At 42.4% G+C, this 20,718-nt stretch overlaps 10 protein-coding genes across 10 annotated transcripts; 6 read left to right on the forward strand and 4 right to left on the reverse strand. All coding sequences in view use genetic code 12, as the record gives it.

Annotated features, from left to right (window-relative positions):
- Nucleotides 1-28: 28 nt before the first annotated feature.
- On the forward strand, nt 29-2,887 carry PICST_84351 (vacuolar sorting protein; the record flags this gene model as incomplete). Its single annotated transcript, XM_001385424.1, has 1 exon — nt 29-2,887. The coding sequence occupies one exon, from the start codon at nt 29-31 to the stop codon at nt 2,843-2,845; it is 2,817 nt and encodes a 938-aa protein (XP_001385461.2). The 3' UTR covers nt 2,846-2,887.
- A 34-nt stretch (nt 2,888-2,921) lies between these two features.
- On the reverse strand, nt 2,922-4,286 carry PICST_32767 (putative cell segregation machinery component; the record flags this gene model as incomplete). The annotated part of the gene is made up of 1 exon (XM_001385774.1): nt 2,922-4,286. The coding sequence occupies one exon, from the start codon at nt 4,284-4,286 to the stop codon at nt 2,922-2,924; it is 1,365 nt and encodes a 454-aa protein (XP_001385811.2).
- A 265-nt stretch (nt 4,287-4,551) lies between these two features.
- NOP4 (RNA recognition motif-containing protein) lies at nt 4,552-6,757 on the forward strand (the record flags this gene model as incomplete). Its single annotated transcript, XM_001385425.1, has 2 exons — nt 4,552-6,527; nt 6,639-6,757. Exons 1-2 carry the CDS (start codon nt 4,562-4,564, stop codon nt 6,755-6,757), a joined length of 2,085 nt encoding a protein of 694 aa, XP_001385462.1. The 5' UTR covers nt 4,552-4,561.
- An 86-nt stretch (nt 6,758-6,843) lies between these two features.
- Nucleotides 6,844-8,099, reverse strand: PICST_68058 (ser/thr protein phosphatase; the record flags this gene model as incomplete). The annotated part of the gene is made up of 1 exon (XM_001385775.1): nt 6,844-8,099. The coding sequence occupies one exon, from the start codon at nt 8,097-8,099 to the stop codon at nt 7,155-7,157; it is 945 nt and encodes a 314-aa protein (XP_001385812.2).
- A 1,267-nt stretch (nt 8,100-9,366) lies between these two features.
- On the forward strand, nt 9,367-9,930 carry PICST_36650 (30S ribosomal protein S18; the record flags this gene model as incomplete). Its single annotated transcript, XM_001385426.1, has 1 exon — nt 9,367-9,930. The coding sequence occupies one exon, from the start codon at nt 9,367-9,369 to the stop codon at nt 9,928-9,930; it is 564 nt and encodes a 187-aa protein (XP_001385463.1).
- Nucleotides 9,931-11,445: 1,515 nt separating this feature from the next.
- PICST_84721 (ATPase inhibitor mitochondrial precursor) lies at nt 11,446-12,058 on the forward strand (the record flags this gene model as incomplete). Its single annotated transcript, XM_001385427.1, has 1 exon — nt 11,446-12,058. The coding sequence occupies one exon, from the start codon at nt 11,446-11,448 to the stop codon at nt 11,704-11,706; it is 261 nt and encodes an 86-aa protein (XP_001385464.1). The 3' UTR covers nt 11,707-12,058.
- Nucleotides 12,059-12,762: 704 nt separating this feature from the next.
- Nucleotides 12,763-14,853, forward strand: MUC1 (hypothetical protein; the record flags this gene model as incomplete). The annotated part of the gene is made up of 1 exon (XM_001385428.1): nt 12,763-14,853. One exon carries the CDS (start codon nt 12,763-12,765, stop codon nt 14,851-14,853), a length of 2,091 nt encoding a protein of 696 aa, XP_001385465.2.
- Nucleotides 14,854-15,720: 867 nt separating this feature from the next.
- On the forward strand, nt 15,721-16,749 carry PICST_32773 (predicted protein; the record flags this gene model as incomplete). Its single annotated transcript, XM_001385429.1, has 1 exon — nt 15,721-16,749. One exon carries the CDS (start codon nt 15,721-15,723, stop codon nt 16,747-16,749), a length of 1,029 nt encoding a protein of 342 aa, XP_001385466.2.
- A 208-nt stretch (nt 16,750-16,957) lies between these two features.
- On the reverse strand, nt 16,958-18,639 carry RPN4 (zf-C2H2 Zinc finger, C2H2 type; the record flags this gene model as incomplete). The annotated part of the gene is made up of 4 exons (XM_001385776.1): nt 16,958-17,570; nt 17,592-17,843; nt 17,892-18,069; nt 18,118-18,639. The coding sequence occupies 4 exons, from the start codon at nt 18,637-18,639 to the stop codon at nt 17,047-17,049; spliced, it is 1,476 nt and encodes a 491-aa protein (XP_001385813.2).
- A 1,395-nt stretch (nt 18,640-20,034) lies between these two features.
- On the reverse strand, nt 20,035-20,454 carry PICST_61775 (predicted protein; the record flags this gene model as incomplete). The annotated part of the gene is made up of 2 exons (XM_001385777.1): nt 20,035-20,346; nt 20,401-20,454. The coding sequence occupies 2 exons, from the start codon at nt 20,452-20,454 to the stop codon at nt 20,035-20,037; spliced, it is 366 nt and encodes a 121-aa protein (XP_001385814.2).
- Between the last annotated feature and the right edge of the window lie 264 nt (nt 20,455-20,718).

The following is a 20,718-nucleotide window of genomic DNA, read 5'->3' on the forward strand; positions in this document are numbered from 1 at the left end:
TTATAATACAATCTACATTCTCCCAACTATGCCATCTTCTCCCTCGCTCGGGTGGCAGAAGCTCCAGAACGTGTACTATAGCATCCGGCCCTGCTACGATGGCTTGAGCTGGTCAATTGATAACCTCTATTCCAACTTCAAGGTAGCGATTTCCACCAGAGCCACTATACTAGCATTATCTTCCAAATTCGTGGCCCATCCCAACATTATTGACGTCTACTCTATCAGCGGAAACAAGCTCTGGTCAATTGCTTACAACAGCCGGCCCGAGGATCACATTGTAGACTATGTGTTTCGTAACGAAGACTTGTGTCTTGTCTTGAGCAATGGCAGATTCAGATATTACAACAACTTCAAGGGCAACTTCATTGAGTACTCGTATATTAAAGATTTGGTTATTCTCGACAATGTGGGCTCCACCTTCAATCTGGAAGCCTCTGATGTCGGTGTCCATGGCTCCGATGTGGCCCGGCTGTATCTCATCACCAACTTGGAGAATAACGAAAGTGAAGAAATCATCAAGGTTCTAGAAGTCAAAACCTGGAAACAATATTTGATTGTCAGATTGACTAGTAAGATTATTCTCACGAATTTGGACACCTTGACCAATTATGAGATCCCATTAAATACTGTAGACCCCCTTAAGATCCATGGGTTTTCAGTTGTGGATGGCCCCGATAGCTCTTTAGTATTGCTCACCAGTTATGAATCGACCATTCTCACATTTAAGGTAGACCTAGGTTTGACCAGTTACGAGCTCAATGACGAGGGTCTCACTGAGGGCCCCTTCACAAGCATACGAGCCTCATCCAACGGCCAATTGATCTCGTTGTACAATGTAAAAAGTTCCAAGATATATGTGATAAGCAACACATTCGACCAGGTACTCTTGGAGTACGGTACCAGCAACGAATCAAGCTCACCGTACCAGATAGAATGGTGTGGAAACGATGCCATCATATTGTCCTTCAAAGATGAAATCAAGTTGATTGGTCCAGACCAACAATCAATTTCTTTCTTCTACGATATTGTTGATGAAGAAGAGTTTGATTTGGACCAGCTTCTTCGTCCTGGCCTAGATGACCTCTCCTTCACAATTCCTATTCTCAAATCTGAGCCTGATGGCCTCAAAATTTTCACCACCAATAAAGTTGAATTCCTTAGTAGAGTTCCACAATGTAGTATAAATCTCTATCAAATAGGGTCAGCTCATCCCAGCAGCATACTTCTTGATTGTATAGATAAACTCAATCATCATTCTTCGAAAGCAGATACAAGCATATCACTCTTGAAGTCAGATGGTACCCTCTACGCTGCCATGAGTGAGTGTTTGGAAGTAGCCCAGGATGAGTTCGTACCAGTTTGGCAAAAGAAAATCCTTCGAGCTGTCTCTTTTGGCAAGGCTTACTTTGATGGATATTATAATGCCGATGAGTTTCTCTCGGTTTTGAATAACATCAAGGTCTTGAACCAATTGCGATCTCCGGAGTTGGGGATCTTTTTGACTTACCAAGAAGTCGTTCAGGCTGGGTGGAAAGAGATTATAACCATGTTGTTGAAGCGAGACCAGTATCTTCTTGCGTTGAGGATAATTGAATTGTTGAAATTAGACAACTACAAGGAATTTGTCTACTCTGACTGGTGTTGTTCCAAAATTCGTAAGGAGCTCAACATGTCGGATATCGATTTGTTCAAAATCGTAGCAAAGAAACTCATATCGCTTACCGATGATAACAGAAACTACATTTCTGTTCAAGCTATTTCTGAGGTAGCTCATGAGGAGGGAAGAATCAATCTTTGTAAATTGTTGGTGAATTTAGAACCCTCGATTGAGAAGAAGATCCAACAGTTCTTACAATTTGAAGAAGTTGAACTTGCCTTGCTCAAGGCTTTTCAAACTGGCGACTATGATATAGCTAAGATCATATTGTTGCATTTGCGGGACACTCTTTCCATTTCCCAATTTTTCAGGGTGTTAAATCAGAACGAACAAACAGAATCCATCACCGATCTTTCGACTGAAGAACTAAACAAATTGGATATCACCATTCCGTCAGAGAAGCTTTCCATCAGTGGTGACTTGATTGGGAATTTCTGGGTTAACTCTGCTGGCAAGTTCGATTCTAAGATGCTTTCAACCTATTACAAACAAGAAGACAAAAATAATGAACTCAATACGTTTAAATTGAAAGTTTATTTGAGTGGAAACAAAGATTCTCAAGCTGACGAATATTACGAAAACTATAAAGCCAAGTTGCAGAAGTCCTTGAGTACCAGTAATACCAAGAGGGTCAATCGCTTGTTTCAAAGAGAACTCGAAGTTTTGGAATTGCAAAAGAAGCTCGGAGAAATCTACCTCACACAGTTCTATGGCGAAAGGTCTTTGAATTCCATCTTGGTCAGACTTATTAAATTGAACCAACTTAAAATGGCATCGAAAGTAGTGAAGGACTTCAAGATTACCCAGGAGAAGTACTGGTATTTGGTGTTGAATACCTATTCACAATTGAAAGAATTTGATCGATTATACGAATTTGCAGTGGGAATGGATCAGGCTGATAGCAGTAGCCTAAGGTCTCCCATTGGGTTTGAGCCATTCGTGGATGCCTCGTTTGCTAATGGTGCCCCTAAAGATCATATCTCTACGTATATCCGAAACTCCAATCTCAAGTACACTGACAAGGTGAAGAACTATCTCAAGAATGGGGATTTGAAATCGGCGGCACAAGAAGGTTTCAAAAACAAGGACATTGATGTCTTGAGAAGTTTGCTAGAAGCAACCTCCGATACAGATGAAGAAACGAACAAGGTCATTAAGTCGTATATTACAAAACTCGGTTACTAGGTTTTATAGTTTATACTTATAATACAATAGGATAATTCCAGCACAGAAATCTGTGTGAACTTCTCCGTTAAGATGTCTATGCATATTTTTTGAATACTCCATCTTCTACTGTTCCACAGCTGGCTCCTTCTTCTCCCGTTAACCATCCTGGTACTTTGGAAGGGTCTAGTATCATTTGATCACGGTCGGTTGTCTTCACTGAGAGCTCATGGAGACCAGCAAATACATCCAGTCCAGTTAGTCTTATGGTAATCAGAGACTTTTCGGGAGAATCATGATGGATTTTCTTCTTTAGCAAAAACTCAGAAAATTGTACTGGGGCTATAGAAGCGAACTCACTATTCTCGGTTGCCTCATCTAACTCATCGAAGTCGTCTTCGTCATCATTGGAGTATATCTTGCGTCTTTTTGTTTTAGTTTTTCTGTTGTCTTCGTACAATTTCTCTGATTTCAATTTACCAGTCTTTGAGCCATTGAATCGAAGGTTTGCTATGGATTTCAATTTCTTTAATTTTACATCATCACTATCATAATCGTCATCCGCTTCATCTTTGGCTATCGAACTGTGCTTTTCCAATGCATTGAATGGTAGCATGTCTACTGTTGCATCTGCGTAGGGAGTCCAAATTCCCATACTGTTTCCAAATCTAGAATTGCCATGCAAGATATGGATGGACTCTAATGATCGGATGGGAGTCTGCCTTTCTGGAGTCACGATCCTGAGTAAATTGTTGGCATTCTGTGGCAAACTACGTTCTACGACTTGCATGACTATTTTGGTTATCAAGTCATTGCCAGTGCTGTGGATTATAGTGGGAGAGTTCAAGGGTAAAGCAAGAAAATACGCTTTGAGCGAACTAATATGTGGTCTTCTGGAATCTGAAGATGTACTGAATGCCTGAAGATCAAAGAGCTGGATCCTTACAATGATCAACGGCAAACTGGGATGACGACAGAGATAGATATAGGTTAGGAAGAGAGTACTCAATTCATGCGCAAGATTGTCAAGGAACCGTTTTGGATCCAACAGCAACGGAATTTCGCTGTCATGACTGTCTTTCACAGTAGAAGTGATCCAGTAGTATGAATTAGGTCTGTCTACAATAAGCTGGCAGTCCAACTGAGACAATTGCAAGAGATTTAACCCTTTGGACCAGTACTGGTACACGATCTTATCTATGACTTTTCGTTTTGGAGTTTTTCCCACTGCTTTCTTCAAACCTTGAGCATCTTGAGACACATGTCGATTGTACTGTAGTTGGTTATGGTGTGAGTTTTCCTTGTCCATATGTGGCTGGGTATTGGCTATCTTGGGCCAGACATTCATGAACTCTATGAGTGAGATCTTGGGTAGTCGAACAAGCACATTGGCTAGGACTTTTTTCGATAGCACAGGCACGTAAGTGTTAGGAAGCACATTCTTGGAATGTGACTTCCCCATTGTGATATTGGAAATTTATAAAAGAATAATGACGTGAATTAGAGATATTTATTCATTCAAATGTGAAATATTGATTCCAAATTGATTCCTCCATACTTGGCTGCTAAGACTGTTTTGTTTATCTCTGATCGGGGCCGGGTAACTTGCACGCAGGTTCCAAAAAAATTAATGCGAAGAGATGCGATTGCAAAATGAATTTTTCACTATGAGAAAAATAGTGAAGTGAAAAATATAAGATTCATAGAGTCTCCAGATTCACTTTAGAACGTTCTGCGATGTCTGAAGATCAAACAGAGCATGTGGCCGAGGTGTCCATTAAGCAATCAAGTTCTGTAGACGAAGACGGACTTGACAGAAAAACGTTGTTTGTGCGTTCCATACCCTTTGAGGCTACATCTGAAGAGTTGTCAGAGTTCTTTTCACAGTTTGTGCCAGTCAAGCACGCAGTCATAGTCAATGATGAAAACCAGAAGTCCCGAGGTTTCGGTTTCGTCTCCTTCACACTTGACGACGACACTTTGACTGCTTTGGTGGAAGCCAGAAAATCCAAGTTCAAGGGCCGTCTTCTCAGAGTTGATATTGCCAAAAGAAGAGAAAGAAAGGATAGAAACGAGTTACCCTCTTCTTCACCAAGAAGTTCGGCAGCTCCAGTAGAAAAGAGAAGAGCCAGACTTATCATTCGTAACCTTCCATGGTCTTGTAAGAAACCAGATGTGTTGAAGAAGATCTTCTCTAATTTTGGAGCTGTTTTTGATGCATACATTCCCAAGAAGAAGGGCGGGCAAATGTGTGGGTTTGCATTTGTTACCATGAAAAAACAGGCTGCTGCTGAAAGAGCAGTGAAGGAGTCTGTAGGATTGAAGATAGACGGCAGAGAAGTTGCAGTAGATTTGGCCGTGGAGAAATCCAAGTGGGAAGAAATAAAGGAGGATGAAGAAGATCAAGAAGATCAAGATGAAGATGAAGATGAAGATGTGGAAGAAGAAGAAGATGACGATGAAGAAAACGGCGAAGATGAAGATAATAAGAACGAAGATAATGATGACGAAGAAGAAAATGCGGAAGAAGAAGAAGAAGATTTCAACAACTTGAACGAAATCAACTCTGATGCTGAAGTTGAAGAAGATCAAGAGGAGGAAGAAGAAGAAGAAGCTCCAAGAAAAAAAAATAATAGACAAGAACCATATGCCATTTTCGTGCGTAACATTCCATACGATGCTGACGAAGATTCTCTTGAAGAACACTTCTCTAAGTTCGGACCTGTGAAGTATGCTTTGCCTGTTATCGATAAAGAAACTGGTTTGGCCAGAGGTTCTGCATTTGTTGCATTCGTCAACGAAGATGCATACACAGACTGTTTGTCAAATGCTCCATCTTCAGCTTCTACTTCAATGTTGATCGCTGATGATGTTTCTCCAGCATATGTTTACCAAGGTCGTATCTTGTCGATTACCTCGGCAGTGGACAGACAGTCGGCATCCAAATTGGCAGAGAGGAACTCGGAAAAGAGAAAGGAGGTACTCGGTAAAGCTCCAGGTGAAAAGGACAAACGTAATTTGTACTTGTTGAACGAAGGTAGAATCACGTCGAACTCCAAGTTGGCTCAGTTTATTTCCAAGACTGACATGGAAATGAGAGAAAAGTCATACAAATTGAGAGTTCAACAGTTGAACAAGAACCCTACATTGCATTTATCATTAACCAGATTGGCTATTAGAAATCTTCCTAGAGCCATGAACTCGAAAGCCTTGAAGGCTTTGGGTCGTAAAGCCGTTGTTCAATTTGCTACTGAAGTCAAGGAAGAAAAGAGACAGCCTCTTTCTAAAGAAGAAGTCAACCGTTCGATCAAACATAAGCAAGAGCTTGGAGAATTGGAACCAAAGGGAGCCACAGAAGAAGATAAGAAAAAGTCATCCAAACATAAGGGTGTTGTAAAGCAAGCCAAGGTGATCATGGAAGTGAAAGGCTCCGGAGATACAGGGAGAAGTAGAGGATATGGTTTCATTGAATTCAGAGACCACAAGGTTGCCTTGATGGGTTTGAGATGGTTGAATGCTCATGAAGTGACAGTTCCCGAGATCTTGGAGGGTCTTGACGAGGACGAGAAGAAGTTGGCTCAACTCGATGGATTGAGCAAAAGAAACTTGATTGTCGAATTTGCTGTGGAAAATGCCCAAGTTGTCAAGAGAAGAAGAGATAAGGTATTTCATTCTCGTCAACACGACAAGAACGATGAAGAGGGTCCCAGAAAGAGAAAGAGAGATAACAGGGGTGACGAAGAAAAGGGTTCCACTTATAAGGAAAGAAAGAAGGCAAGAAAGGGCTCTGCCAAGAAGGGTAACATGAACAAAGGTAACATGAACAAGGGACCAACGACTGATGGTGAAAAGAAGGAGCACAAGTCGGGACTCTCTGACGATATCAAGAAGATTATTGGTCAAAAACGTAAGAGAAGAAAGGGAAAGAATTGATCATGAATGCATTCTACTAGAATATGTACAATAAACAGCATAATATTATAAAATTCGTAATACTGTTTCTTAGAAATAGTACAATCTGATAACAATTAAATGTATATTCGTATAAAATTCGTCGTGATTCATTATTGTCAATTACGAAGAGATAAAACAGATAGAGAAAAGAACACCTAAGTAAGCATAATTGAGTAGCTGTTCGATAGGTTGTAACAGAAAGACAAACTAAAGCGTGAAAGTGATAATAGTGATTATAAAGTCTGGCCTCGGCTCTATATGATTAGATTGAAGATCTTGGATTATTAGAAACACAAACTTTTCTTTCTATAATGCAAATAAATGATGAATAAATTTAGTAATGAAGGTGATTGCTACATCAGAAATGAAGGTGGACTCATAAGAAATAATCACTTCTTTGTTGTTTGCTGGCATTGTTCTTCACTGTAAGGTCTCCGTCCTGAACGGCGCTAAATATCTTGAAGTTTGGTTCCAAGTCTTCGTCTACTTGCATGACACTGGCAACATTGCCACATCTGTAGCAGTAGTTAGGTGCAGACCATACGGTGACGACATCCTTTTCTTTGAAATGGTACCTGAACCCTTCCATTACCAACTGATGTGCTCTTGCAATCAAACTCAAGTTATTAATGTGGTTGAATTCTCGACTCACTTTCGAGCCAAACAACCAACCGGCTCCACGAGGCGATACTGCCCAGGTGTCGACGTTGTCAGGATCAGACCAGACCAAGTCACAGAAGCCCCCTTCATGTGGAACTTCTTGGGCTCTGCTCAAGACTCTGATCTGGTCCAACATTCTGATTTCTGGTGATAATCCACCGTGGACACACAAGATCTTGCCGTCTATTATGGCAGCTAAGGTCAAGAAGTCAAATACTTGACAGCAGTATTTCCACACAGTTGTTGATCCATATTTGGTCAAGCACTCCTCATAGAAACCATACACCTGGGTGATCTGTCTTGACTCGTGATTGCCTCTAACCAAGGTAATTCTGTGAGGAAACTTTACTTTCAACACCATCAACAACGTAAACGTCTCTAGTGAAAAGTAGCCTCTATCAACATAGTCTCCCAAAAATATGTAGTTTGTGTTGTTGTCTTCCAGTGGCAATCCGCCAGAGATTCTGAACAACTCCAACAAGTCATGGAACTGGCCATGAATATCACCACATACAGTGACAGGGGATTGTACGGGTTGGATGTTGGATTCTTCCATGAGAAGCTCCTTGACCAACTCACACAACTGTTTCATGTCTGACTCAGACAAGGCAATGCATTTTCTGATCTGCTCCAACCATTGGTCTGGACCTCGTTCACCCATTTTGTTGTGTTAATAAGATGTACGGTGAATGTTATAGCAATATAGAACAGATTGCTTTGTTCTATAATGGACAGTTTAGTGGGGTGGATTTGTAGTTGTATAGTCTCTGTAAAGGTTTGATAGTGTATGGTATATCTTCACTTTATATCCCTAACTTGATATGTGTTTCGTTTGGATCAGTTTTGTTGTTGAGCTTTTCTTATCTAGTTGCTGCTCTGATCGCTAATAGTTGACTATTATATGGAAATCCAATTACTAAGAACCAGAATATAAGATGAAACCCTTTTGGCTTGTAATTTAAGAATATCAGCCGATGCACGCTTTATATCTGTTTGATACGATATATATGTAATAGCAAAGTTCTGGCCAAAATTGATACAGACTTGTCAGGACAAAATTTGTATAGCAATTAGTCTAGAATTTCTAGTCTGCTTAGAAACTAATTGAATTGAAGAGGAAAAGTCTGGGAATATGAGAATTCTGGCTCTATCTCTGTGGTTATTTCTACCTGGAACTGTGACCGCTCGTGTCGTAACGCTCGTTGCGGATATGGAAAACCAGTGGCCACTAGAAAAAGAATCCAGGTATATATACCTTTTCAATATTGCCCACTAGTCACTGGAGATTATGGTTTTTCTTTTTTGCTGAATGGACGAAAAAAAGATTGTGTTGGTCGCGTGACTAGTCATGTGACACACATCTCATGAGATCACTCTGGATGAATGGAGCGATCTAGTTTTGAATTTAGGAATGTTCCTCGTTTGTCTGAACAGTGATTGGCTAGTTTTACATTCACATGACATCCGACCATGGACTCGTATCCCATTACAGAGCAAATTCAGGGCTATTGCTGGCTCTATCACCTTTAGTTACTGTTGGGTAGCGCCTCTTGGATCCGCTCGCTTCGCTTAACTATGTAAGCTGGTAATACTGCAGATAGTGTCTTCTAGAACCCACCTCTTCAATTCGGAAGCAAAGTTCTTATTAGGAAGGAACAAGGAGACTTTATCTATTTGCTTAAGGTGTATGGTCGTATTCTTGCGAAACTTTGGGGTCATAGAGCACAATCTCTTCGTTTCTCTCCCATCTCAACGTCCCATCATTTTCGCTCATACTTAGTGTTTCCCAAGATGCTCATGTTAAGTCACATTATGTTTCTCACGTGATCTCAACCAAACAAAATTTTTCAATATAGTACTGAACAATCGTTCCTAATATATATAAATACTTGAAACGTTGAAGTTCCAGTAAAAGTTGTCTGTCGCCGATGTTGTCTTCGTCCAGAGGTCTCAGGGTCGTGAGTTCTAGAGCCGCCGGCTCGGTCAGAACTTTTGCCGTCTCGGCCGTTAGAACCAACAGTCCATTACCTTCGACTCCAGAAATGAAAAGCGAAAAGTCGTGGGTCAACAACGAAGAAAACACTATTACCAGAGACGTGGTTGGATTGGCCAGGTCCATACAAGAAAGCACACAACCTCCATTGGATATCAGCTCTCAGTTCACCAGAAGATTCACTTTTGGAGAAAATTACGATCCATTTGACTTCTCCAACAACAAGTTGGACATGGAAAAGAAACACAATTACGCTAGGAACAAGCAGATAGCCGATCCATTCGAAACAACTGGAATCAACCCAAGCACTTTATACTTGATGCCCGAAATCTTGTCGAGATTTTTGACGTCTACCGGACAAATCTTACCTAGAAGCATAACAGGCTGTAGTGCCAAAAACCAGAAGTTGTTGTCCGATGCCATCAGAACCGCCAGATGCTGCGGATTGTTATCGGCTACTCACAAGCACTCAAGATATCTTCCATCCCGTAACTTATGAAAGGCATGAACCACTGTACATAGAGAATAAACGATGCACTTAGAAGGGTTGTAATTGGAAGACCGAAAGGAAGTAGAGAAGCTCTTGTATCTTCTCGCCTTGGTAGACAATGTAAGCTTTTCACACCAGTAGCAGTACATATGTGCTGGAATGCAAATTTGGTGTCCTTGGTGGATTCTTTCTGAGAGTATCTGATAAATTTCGCTAGGAACAACCAACGAGTGCAAGCTGCTGTTGAAACATAGATTGGATACAAAGAAGTCGACTTGGTACATCCAGACTATGGCAATAATGTTTAGAGATGACCTTTAATTGCACATTTGTTTTATAAATTAGCGCAGATTTTGTAAATACACATTCTTCTACTACAGCTCAGGAAATATCTATTTTACCAATAATTCATTAATGTGTAGGCGAAAAGAAAAGCAAATTGAAGAGATCGAATACTCGAGGATAGATACGAACTTGCCAAACAGAGTTCTAGAAAACCTATCGAAACTGTCCAGCAACTGATTTGGGAGCCAAGTCCAATCACAGACTATGTACAAGTATGAGAGCTTCAATAGTCGCTACAAGTTGGTGGATATGGCAAAGTTAACACCGGTCATGGCCACGGCATTCGTATCGGCGGTGTCATTGAATTCGTAGATATTAATGATAACGAAAGAATCAAAGAAATATTCTTGCTGGAATCTAAGATTCTTGGCCAGATTGAGTAAACGTTCTAGTGACGTAATACTCAATGAACAGCACTTTCTTCTTTGATTGAAGAGAGATACATGAGGCAACTGCCAGACTTTGTGATACCCGTTAGGGTCACTGAGAGCGGATGGCCCGAATAGTGTGCCAGAAACTGGACTGCTCTATCAAATCAAGTTTTCCTAGTAAAGCTCCAATGCTGACTAGACTAAAAAATAGAAGACTGGTTCAGGCTTAGCTACAACAATGGCTCCGACTTTCTACGCTAACCATGGCACAGATTCCGTGTTAGCTCGTGTTAGCAGACTCTCCTGATTATGGCTATCTCGCGTTTTCATGCTGAACAATGAACATTTCTAGAATGTGGGGTCCGCTCTAAGCGAACGGTGGACAGCTGGAGGCCCTACAGTGAGCCCTGGAAACAGCTGCACAGGCAAATATCTACAAAGACCCCCAGTCACGCCTGCTTCTTATCTTTCCAGCATCCCCACACTGCATGACCCCAGCCTCGCCGGATCCGTAAATATGCCAATCTCCCCAGCACTAATAGAAGAAAACAACAGGAGATTCTTCCAGGCTCAGTGGCTGCAACATCTTCCCACTCTTACATAGTGGAACTGCACACGTGACCCACGGACCTGGGGTGGCACTATAACCAATGAGAAATGATCATGAGTGTTCTGTCTGCAGGACGGTTATGGTAATTGTTTTTCCCGACATAAAAGACGAAAAAACCCCAAATTCCATTCATCAAAACCTGTTGTTTCTCCAATTACTCGTCAATTGCCATTTGTAGTAACATCCCCCACGATCACCATGTTGTCCTTAGCTTCCAAGCGCGCCTTGCCATCCACCTTGAGAACCTCCGTCAGAGCCTTTTCTGTTTCCAGAGTTGCCATGACTGAAGGTGCCATCAACCAGGCCAACGACGCCTTCTCTGAAAAGGAAAGAGCCCAAGAAAACATATACATCAAGAAACACGAAGCCGAACAATTGAAGGCTTTGAAGGAAAAGTTGGAAAAGCAAAAGGAAACCATTGAGAAGTTGGAGAAGGAAATCGGAGATATCAAGAAGTAAGTCGTTAGACATCGGTAGCAGCGATGGCGTATAGAAGAAGTCCGCTTGAAATTGGTTGATTTATCGCAGATTTGATTTTCAATTATATTGAAGAATTGGTTTTATTGAGGAATTGATGTTTTAAGTGAGTCCTGATCCGTCGATACGTTTGTTGTGCTAGGTACTTTACAATATATTCAGTCCATTGATGGTTTACGTATTTGCATTTTTTTATGAAATGGGTTTTGTTTTTTGTGAGATAACAGAGAAAACAAGCTATTTGTGAATTCTTAGAAGAGACATCCATATATGGGTGCTGAGACGAACAAAATAAGTTATTAGAAACTGTAGGTATGAATATACACCAGTTTTGAAGAAGTGTAGCACTAGCCGTGTCTAGTTAATTTGGTTTAGGTAGCAGGAGCGGCTGATTTGCTAGTAGGCTGTAGACTGGTACGCTATCTGAAGATCTATAGAGACGTTTTTGTCTGACATAGAGTGATTTTCACAGCCATTCTCTTAAAATTCGGCTTTTCACTTTTAGCTACGAACCGTAAACAGAATCCCGTTCAGTTCTTACTAATTCCAAGGAGATCAGGTTCTCCTGCTTGTCATACTACGACTTCTGGATATCACCACAGATCCTTGATGGGCTGATAGTGGGAATGTTCCGGGCTGCTTCGGAACTACGGGATCTCAGTGAAAAATTCCATGAAATGGCAATTGGTGGCTACCAAAAGACGGCCAGTCAATAGCCGGAGACAGGGTTTTTTATGGTTAGACTTTTAGTCCAAACTAGTCTGACTGTTCCCAGCTTGTCTTTATGTATCTTTTCCGTTTTGCACTGTTTCCGTCTTATTTCAGCTGTCCGTTTGTGCCAATTCCTCAGTCGTTACCCAAAACAGTAATGTTATGAAATGCTTCTCGTGCATACGACTGGAAAAAATACGGATAATTTTTTTTTAGCAACTACAGAACACCAAGTGACATTTCTTCCATAAATAGCCTCGTTTTGCCAACAAAGTCTCTCTTTCTTCTTGTTGTTTGCTTCGTCGCTCGACTTCTCTGTAGTGGTACATGCATCTATTCAGCGGAAACAGACACAAACAGCTTTCGCCGGGTTCGCAGACTCCAGAGACGGCAGTCTCGGGCTCTCCTTCAGTTACTAATCCAAACTCAACTATGGGCAGAGGAAGTCCTTCTTCAGTACACCAGCCGGCTTTCACGCCAGTGACTCGGGTTTATAGCAGCTCGAGAATCACTGTGCCCAGCACGGCCAATCAGAGTTCGTCAGGGTCTAGCACTCCTCCTTCAATCAGAATCTCGGATGAACTGGCATCACCAGTAGCACGCATTGAAAGTCCACCAAGGAAACCACAGAAGAGTGTTAAGAGCAAGAAAGTTTCATCCTCTTCATCTCCGTCTCCCTCTTCACCTTCAAAAACTCCAAAGCGCAAAAATCAAAAAGCACGAACTTCTTCTTCGTCATCCCCTACAAAGAACAAGAAGGCGCCATCGCAGCCGGTTCAGACTGCGGAAACCCAAGAGGAATCGTCTTCTTCACCAGCCAGACGTAGACGACCTCCTCCACTTCCGCCCATAGATCCGGTCGAAGCCCTGCACTCGGTGTTAAACGATAACATAGCCGAACGTTGCCGCAATTCAATCGATGAGCAACTCGAAAGAAGCACAATCTTAGCAGCAGATATCAGTCGTAACCGTAGAAAGTCGAGAATCATCCGTCTGGAACAGGATGAAACTCCATCGTCTAGTCGGGTCACACCAGAAGTTGAAACAGTTCCGGTTCATGAAGTGTTATCCCCTATACCAAATGCTAGCATTCCTGTAGAAAGTGTTGCAGGACCAGCCAGAATGGAACAGCTTCTCCCATCTCCAGTCGACAGTTCTGTAACTTCTGAGTATAGAACTCTAGACCCTGCTGTTTTTCCTTCTTTGTCGACAACTCCTGTAGATTTACCTCCTACTGTTACTGAGTCATCTACTCCGGAAGTACAGGTGACTGAGATAACGGCTCCGATGTACATCCATGCTGAAACAGCAACAACTACCACGACTGAACTGTTGGAAAACTTGCCATCTACGCAAGAGTCGAGCTCTAGAACCGACGGCGATCGTAGAACAAGAAGAAATGACAGTGATCAAAATAGACGAGAAAGAAGAGTCAGGACAGATAGAAGTCGTCAGACTAGTACTACAGCTAATATGCCAGTAACTACTAGTCAACGAACTGGCTCTAATCAAAGGGCTTCCAATCAAAGAACTCGTGAAAGAAGACTTAGGAGAAGAAGAAGAAGAACCTCTAGTGATGTGGAAAGCATCCCTTCATTACCTCCTCCTCAGGATGAGTACACAGATATACATCCATATTTACATGAAGACTCACCTCCATATCGTGAAAAGCTTCACAAGTATGTCGACTTGATCTCATTCGATCCCAGATATACAATTCCTGTGTTGCGTTTCAACAAGGCATTGATCAACAACGACAAGAAGCTTCAAAAGTGTATTAAGAAATTGAGCCAATTCAACCTCTTACCTCTGGAGATAAATCTTTGGGATGTTGACCAAGTAGATGACCGAGAATTCTATGCGGTTCTCCCGTCGTTGTTGCCCGAACTTGACGGTAATGGTGGTCCCCATGTACTTGGCCAGGTTCTTGAAATGGAGAGAAGGGAACAGGAAAATACCGAGCTCCAGATTGCGATGGAATTATCGTTGCATGCGGAAAATCAGGTTGTACCTCAAGCCATCCCAGCAAGCGAAGAAGATAGTGGAGACGAATCTACTTACTTCTACGATGCGTTTGAAACACAGGCTTCATTCTCCAGGTCCTCAGATTTATTCCGTGGTTTCCGTTATCAGGAAGCTACTAATTACGACGCTGCATCAGTCAGCGATACCAACAGTTTCAACGATGCACTCAGCAGTAACCTCAGCAACAGCAATATCAACTTAGTTAATGACCCCAATCAAGTCAATCTCAGCAACAGTCGAGATCAAATGGTCTCGCCTGCTGGAAGTAATAATCCCATTGACGCAGGCCGGCTCAATATCCGCTTGAACAGCCCCTTGTATCACGTATTCCGGTATAATGAACCTGGTATTTCGTCTTCCTCTAGTCATCATGGTCGTTTAGTGGACGTCTAGCATAGCATAATTTGTATAATTCGAACGTTTGTTCCGTCTAATATTGTATAAAATGTAGAGTAGAGACTTGGCTAGATATAATTGGTTAAGTTAAGGCAAGCTTCTGAGTTTTTAATGGTCTTCTTGTCATTTTCAGCTTCTTTTGGCAAACTGCTACTGGTGGGAAAGTCCTGGGTCCTGGGCTAGTGGTCTTGTGACTGTTACATTCGCACTGGATAAATGTGATAAGAAATTTCGCAGCTATTTCAACTCATTATCCATAGAAGCTACTCTCTACTTTCTGGTTACTTGTAAAATGTGTTTTCTTGTTGGATATCTATATGATCCTAATAAATACAAATACTCTTCTTTGATTTTCTTCGAGCCTCGGTACGTATCGTGGCCAAAAATAGATTAGCCCCTATTGAGATCGGCTATGTTAACGTTGATGAATCTAACTGATATTCGGCTATAGAAAAGGATTTCCATTCCTTTCAAAAGTTTTCTTCGTAGAATACTCGGCCCCAGTAATAGCCAGATAAATCTTGTATTTCCGAAAACTCCGAGAAACTTCTTCCTTCCAAACAGTTACACCAAGTTTTTAAGCCGGTGATAATTTCCTTTTGATAGTAAGCGGCCGAAAAAAAAGTATACTGAATTTTTGACAGATCGAAGTATTTACAAATAAATTTATTTATTTGCTTACGTATCGTTTCTTCTTCAGTGGGAACACCGAATTGTCATACTTCCTACTTCCGGTTTGCATACTTGTAGCTGTGTACCCTCCATTGACCTACAGTCGTATCTCGATGAGAAGTGCTGATATAATCACAATCTTCAATTTCATATAGACTTTTCAAGATCTAGTTCAAAGCGGTTTCAGCCATTATGTCGTCGCTTCTTCCTGATGAGTACTTGCCGTACTTGAACTTGCTTCCTGACATCCACAAGGTGGCCAATTTGTTCATGACATTCACGCCGGTATTTTCATATGGAACGACATGTTGGGGCATATATAGAAAACAGACTTCCATGGGTTTTTCCATCGATATCTGTGCCACCATGCTTATGGCGTCCATTCTAAGAATCAACTACTACGTGATCTCGCCCTACGAAGTCACCTTGCTTCGTCAGTCTATCATGATGGTGTTGAGCCAGTGCGTTTTGCTCAAGGTGCTGTTGGCCTATCGGCCAGCTAACTACGATCCAGACTTTCTTACTCCAATGCCTGTCTTTAGAAACGAACTCAATGCCTTTATGCCCCGCAGAATGTCTGCCAGTTTCCCTGCGGAACATGAGAGCTACTACGTGGACAACTCGTTGACCAAATCAGCCCAACTTATCATCAACGATATCGTCAAATGGAGTAAATGTTACGTAATCACCATCTTCAACCAGTCGCTCAAGTTCTTTGACGTCTACTATCAGCGTCCACTCAGATTTTGGCAATGGAAGGAAGAACAGTACTACTGGCGGTTTTTAGCACAGTTCGTAGTCGTATTTGCTGTGCTAACAGCTGTCTTCCATAACAGCACGCCCTATGGTCAGTTTGTAGGCATTCTGGGCTTGTTCATAGAATCGCTACTCCCACTCCCCCAGATCCTACTCCTCAACCGTTTGCAGTCTGTGAAGAACTTCAAGATCATCTTGCTCTTGAGTTGGTTAGGTGGTGATTGTATCAAATTGAGCTACTTGTTCTTTGGAGCTGAAAACGTGTCGATAATTTTTATATTCGCCGGTCTATTCCAAATGAGCTTAGATATCTACATCGCCTTTCAATACGTACACTACAAATACCATGGTACTGACAGTGATATTCTGGAAGTCGTGTCTTCTGGTTCAAGAGACCTTAACTATTTAGTGGAAGAGTTGGTCAAGCACGACGTCGAATCCATACCAATGGCTCAAATGGTATAGATATATAGCATAATAGAACCAGAATATATCGCAATCCCTATAGGATACATTGTAGCTTACAGTTGAACAGTTTATTTAACTTGACAGGAGTTTTGTTTCTCCATTGAAACTACAGCGATTTGTACTTGCTGCACTTTGTTTACTGTTTATTTTACTGTTTCACTAGTTAACTCCATACTCTTGCTCTGCTAATTAACCTACACTTTTGCTATCATTAAGATTATATTATGCTATATATAAGATGTAGAAGACTATGTACAAGAACTCCAAAAAACCAAATAAACCAAACCAAAATCATTATACGCTCACATACTCTACATTCTCTTTAGCGGCATTGATGATGTCAATCGCCTCTTTACCTACCAATCCATGTTTCACTTTGATGTGTCTGGATAAAGCATCGCCTCTGGAGAATGTCTTCAGTTTTCCGTTACCTGGACCCCCGTTGGCTCTACCTTCACAAATGACACACCTAAAGATCTTCTTCTTCGAAGCATGGATCGTCTCTTGATGTCTAATCAAATCGTAAGGTCTGGAGAATTGCTTGTTGCAAGGGACTCCCGTCAATGGATTGATCAAGTCGCACTGGTGGTTGGGGTTATTGGCGGATATTTCGGCTGCCGACTTATGGGCAAACGACTTCGTCGAATGTCTTCTGTCGTCAAATTCTTCGTCTTCAAGTTCAAGTTCGTCAATGTCATCCTCGTGGTCAATTTCATGCGAAGAGATTTCGTGAGATTGTGCGATCTTGTCCTGCTTAACGTCAATGTAGCCACCGTTCATCACGTCATTCTTGTTCAATCTGATGGTTTCGGCTGGATCTACATCGGTTATATTATTACTGTTATTGGTGCTGCTTGTGTTCTTCAAGTAGTCGTCCATGTCCATCAAGTTGACGTTGATGTTAATGTTGTCTTCAGGGTATTCGTTGCTGTTCATCACAAGGTCGTCCAAGTCGTCGTCAAAATGAAAGTAGTTGTCGTCATCTTCCTCGTCATCTGACAAATCGGCTTCGATCTCTTCGTCAAAGTCATCCACAAGCAAATAGTCGTTTTCGTAGCCTGGAATAATCCCGTTGGCTGCAAGGTTGGCTACTGTGCCAGTGGTGCCGTTGTTTGAGTTGTCAAGGTCGTACTGCTGACTGTTGGGCACAAACAAGTAATCGTCGTTGAAGAACGACTTGTTGTTGATGAGGTGCGAGGGCTGGATGTCGGGGTTAAACAATAAGTAGTCGTCTTCCTTCTTGGTAGAAGAGCGAAGCGATGAGTCATCGTCTAAGGTTGTGATATGTCTTCTTCTGGTGGGACGAGCGGGGAAAGCCTGTGGAAGAGGAGGAGGGGCTTGTTTCTGTAACTGCTGGGGCCTCACGAACGAGAAGGGGTTGATTTGGTTGTTGGTGAGAAGCGATGAGTCTGGATTGCCGTAGTCGGTAAAGGGGCTGACAAATAGACTGGGGGTGTTGAACGCTTCGTCAACGTCCATGGCGTCGAAGTTAGCAGGGTTTGTATTCACGTTACTGCCGTGATTGCTGTTGGCATTTGCGGTGCTTACGTTTGTCGACGAGTTGATGGAAGATGTGGCGTTGAGATTGTTCGAGTACACGTACTGGTCCAAGAAACTATCAGTGGTGGACGCATTCAACGACGAGCTGGAGCCGTTGACGGCGTTATGTATGAACAAGGTGTTGTGGGCCAAAGCCGGCGACGAGTTGATCGATTTGAAACCCGAAAAGAGCTGTGACTGGTTCTGGTTCTGCTGCGTCTGCGTCTGGGGCTGGGTGGCGTTGCGCGAGCTGAACTGGATGGGGGAGTTGGGGATGTGGTAGAGTTCCTCGTCCATGATGTCTGTGATGGATCTCTTCAAGGGAGGAAACACGGCGATGGAAGTCATGGCGAAAGTGACGGAAGGAAAAGTGGTAAAAAAACAAAAGTGCTGTACAGCAGACGAAAAGGTGATTACAGATTGTATTTATATAAATAAATAATGTACGGGATCTGTAGGCAGAAGCAGCTTATTAATAATTATAGTAGCACCGATAAATAATACTGTGACGAAGTGAGTGTGACAGCCAGACGACATTTGAGGGGTCGTGTGGTTGCAGGAGAGGCTAAGTGCGAATCTGGTAAAAACGCTACAAAGTTGTAGCCAAAGAGAGTTGTATGTGTTTTGTGGTATGTGTTAAGTGGTGTTTGTCTTCTATGGTATGGTGTGTTTACAGGGGCCCGTATCATACGATAATGGTGTGTTAGAAGTGGTGGAGCTTTTGTTTTAAGCTATATATTTTTTATAAGCCGTGTGGATATTATCTCTGGTCTACGTTTCACATCATGTACTATGTACCTTAAGTTCTGTTCTCTGTGACAATTATTTGCAATAGGCTACGTGGATTATTGCGTTTCAGTGGATGTCGTATGTCGCACCACAGTCCTTCTCGGATCCGGCAGTTGCAGATATGATCCGCAGTGGAATTCATGCGGACATAAATCGCAGCAACTCCCGTTTGGGCAATGCCGGACGATGAGTGGAATCTTCTCGAATGTCGCACCGAGCCCTGTCACGTGCCGATAACTGGTTGCTGTCCTTTACCACAATGGAGAGGAGGATGGACAGGGCAACTACTTCGTGTGGTGTGGTGTGTGCAACAGAGCATCCAGCTGTAGGCTGCTATGGGGGCCAGGTACGGAGCTTCTACGGCCCCTCCACAATGTCTCTCCATTTCGCAGTCATTTTTTTGCGGTTCCGTGTCGCACATATTCAGTTTAGTGTCTGTCATGTTTCGGGGCACTGGAGCGTTGTATAGCCCAATCGGGCAACATGGTTGATTTCTTTTCTGGCTGCAACTCCTATTTACGATAGCCCAACAATTATTAGTCATAGCCTGTTCCCTAAGCTGCGCTTTCTTAGAGCCGTATCTATTCTACAGTCTACGCTACTGGTGCTGGAAGGGGATAAATTTGCTTTTAGTTTACGCCACAATTTGCGTTATTCCGTGCTGTTTTGTGTTCTGCCAGCGTAGATTATGTTATACCATAACGCTATCTCCGCTTTCTCGGCTCGAGAGAAGTGGTCCAGGGCCTGGCCGTGTCAATTGATTCTAACTCGAGTAGCAAATGTCGCCGTTTTGCACTTTATGCATCGCACACTAATTATAGACTACCACAATAATTATATCGCTCGAAGCTTATCTATTATCGTACATTATACATATCATACATTATACATATCATACATTATACATATCTTACATGCTACATTATACATCATACATTCACATCACATTACAGCCTACACTGCCTCAACCCCGCCCTTCAGATGCCGGAAGAGCTTCAATCCACACCAAGACACGATGGCCCACCACCAGACCACTACATAAATGCTCCACATACTGAGCACATAATTGTCGGCCGTAGAAAACACGGTAGCCAATTGAAAGTACAATGACTCATAGCCACAGCTTCGGAGTGGCTCTATCACGAATTGCCAGATGCGAAAGAAGGAGTTCGCCGACACCAAAAAGATCATCCAGCTGACAGCGATGATCCCGTAGCCGTACGCGTAGTAGATGGCTGAGTTGTCTGCGCTGGCCTCTTCCAGCAGCTCCAGTTCCAGTTCTCTATCGGGGGCTACAGAACTCGCTGCCGCAGCTTCCACAGAGGGGATCTGCTTCGGTGGCCGGATCAATGGAAGCGGCTCGTCAAAATCCATGAGTCATTGGCTTGCTGTTGCTCCAGATAGAATGATATGGTCAGGAAAGAAATGAAAAATGAGAATCTGATATTGCTTTATTTATCGGTCCCAGAATGGCTGTGTGCACTCCGCTACAATCCAGTATCACCATACTCCAATCCACCAGAGCCAAACTGTACCAGATCACGGTTTGTGAGAGAATGGTGATGACTTCAGTTCTCTGTCCGGTGTTCTCTGATTGGTGTTCTCTGATTGGTGTTGTCTGGCTTTTCGTATTGGCCA

This window comes from Scheffersomyces stipitis, chromosome 6 (genome assembly GCF_000209165.1).
Source record: "Scheffersomyces stipitis CBS 6054 chromosome 6, complete sequence".
Taxonomy (NCBI): Eukaryota; Fungi; Ascomycota; class Pichiomycetes; order Serinales; family Debaryomycetaceae; genus Scheffersomyces; species Scheffersomyces stipitis.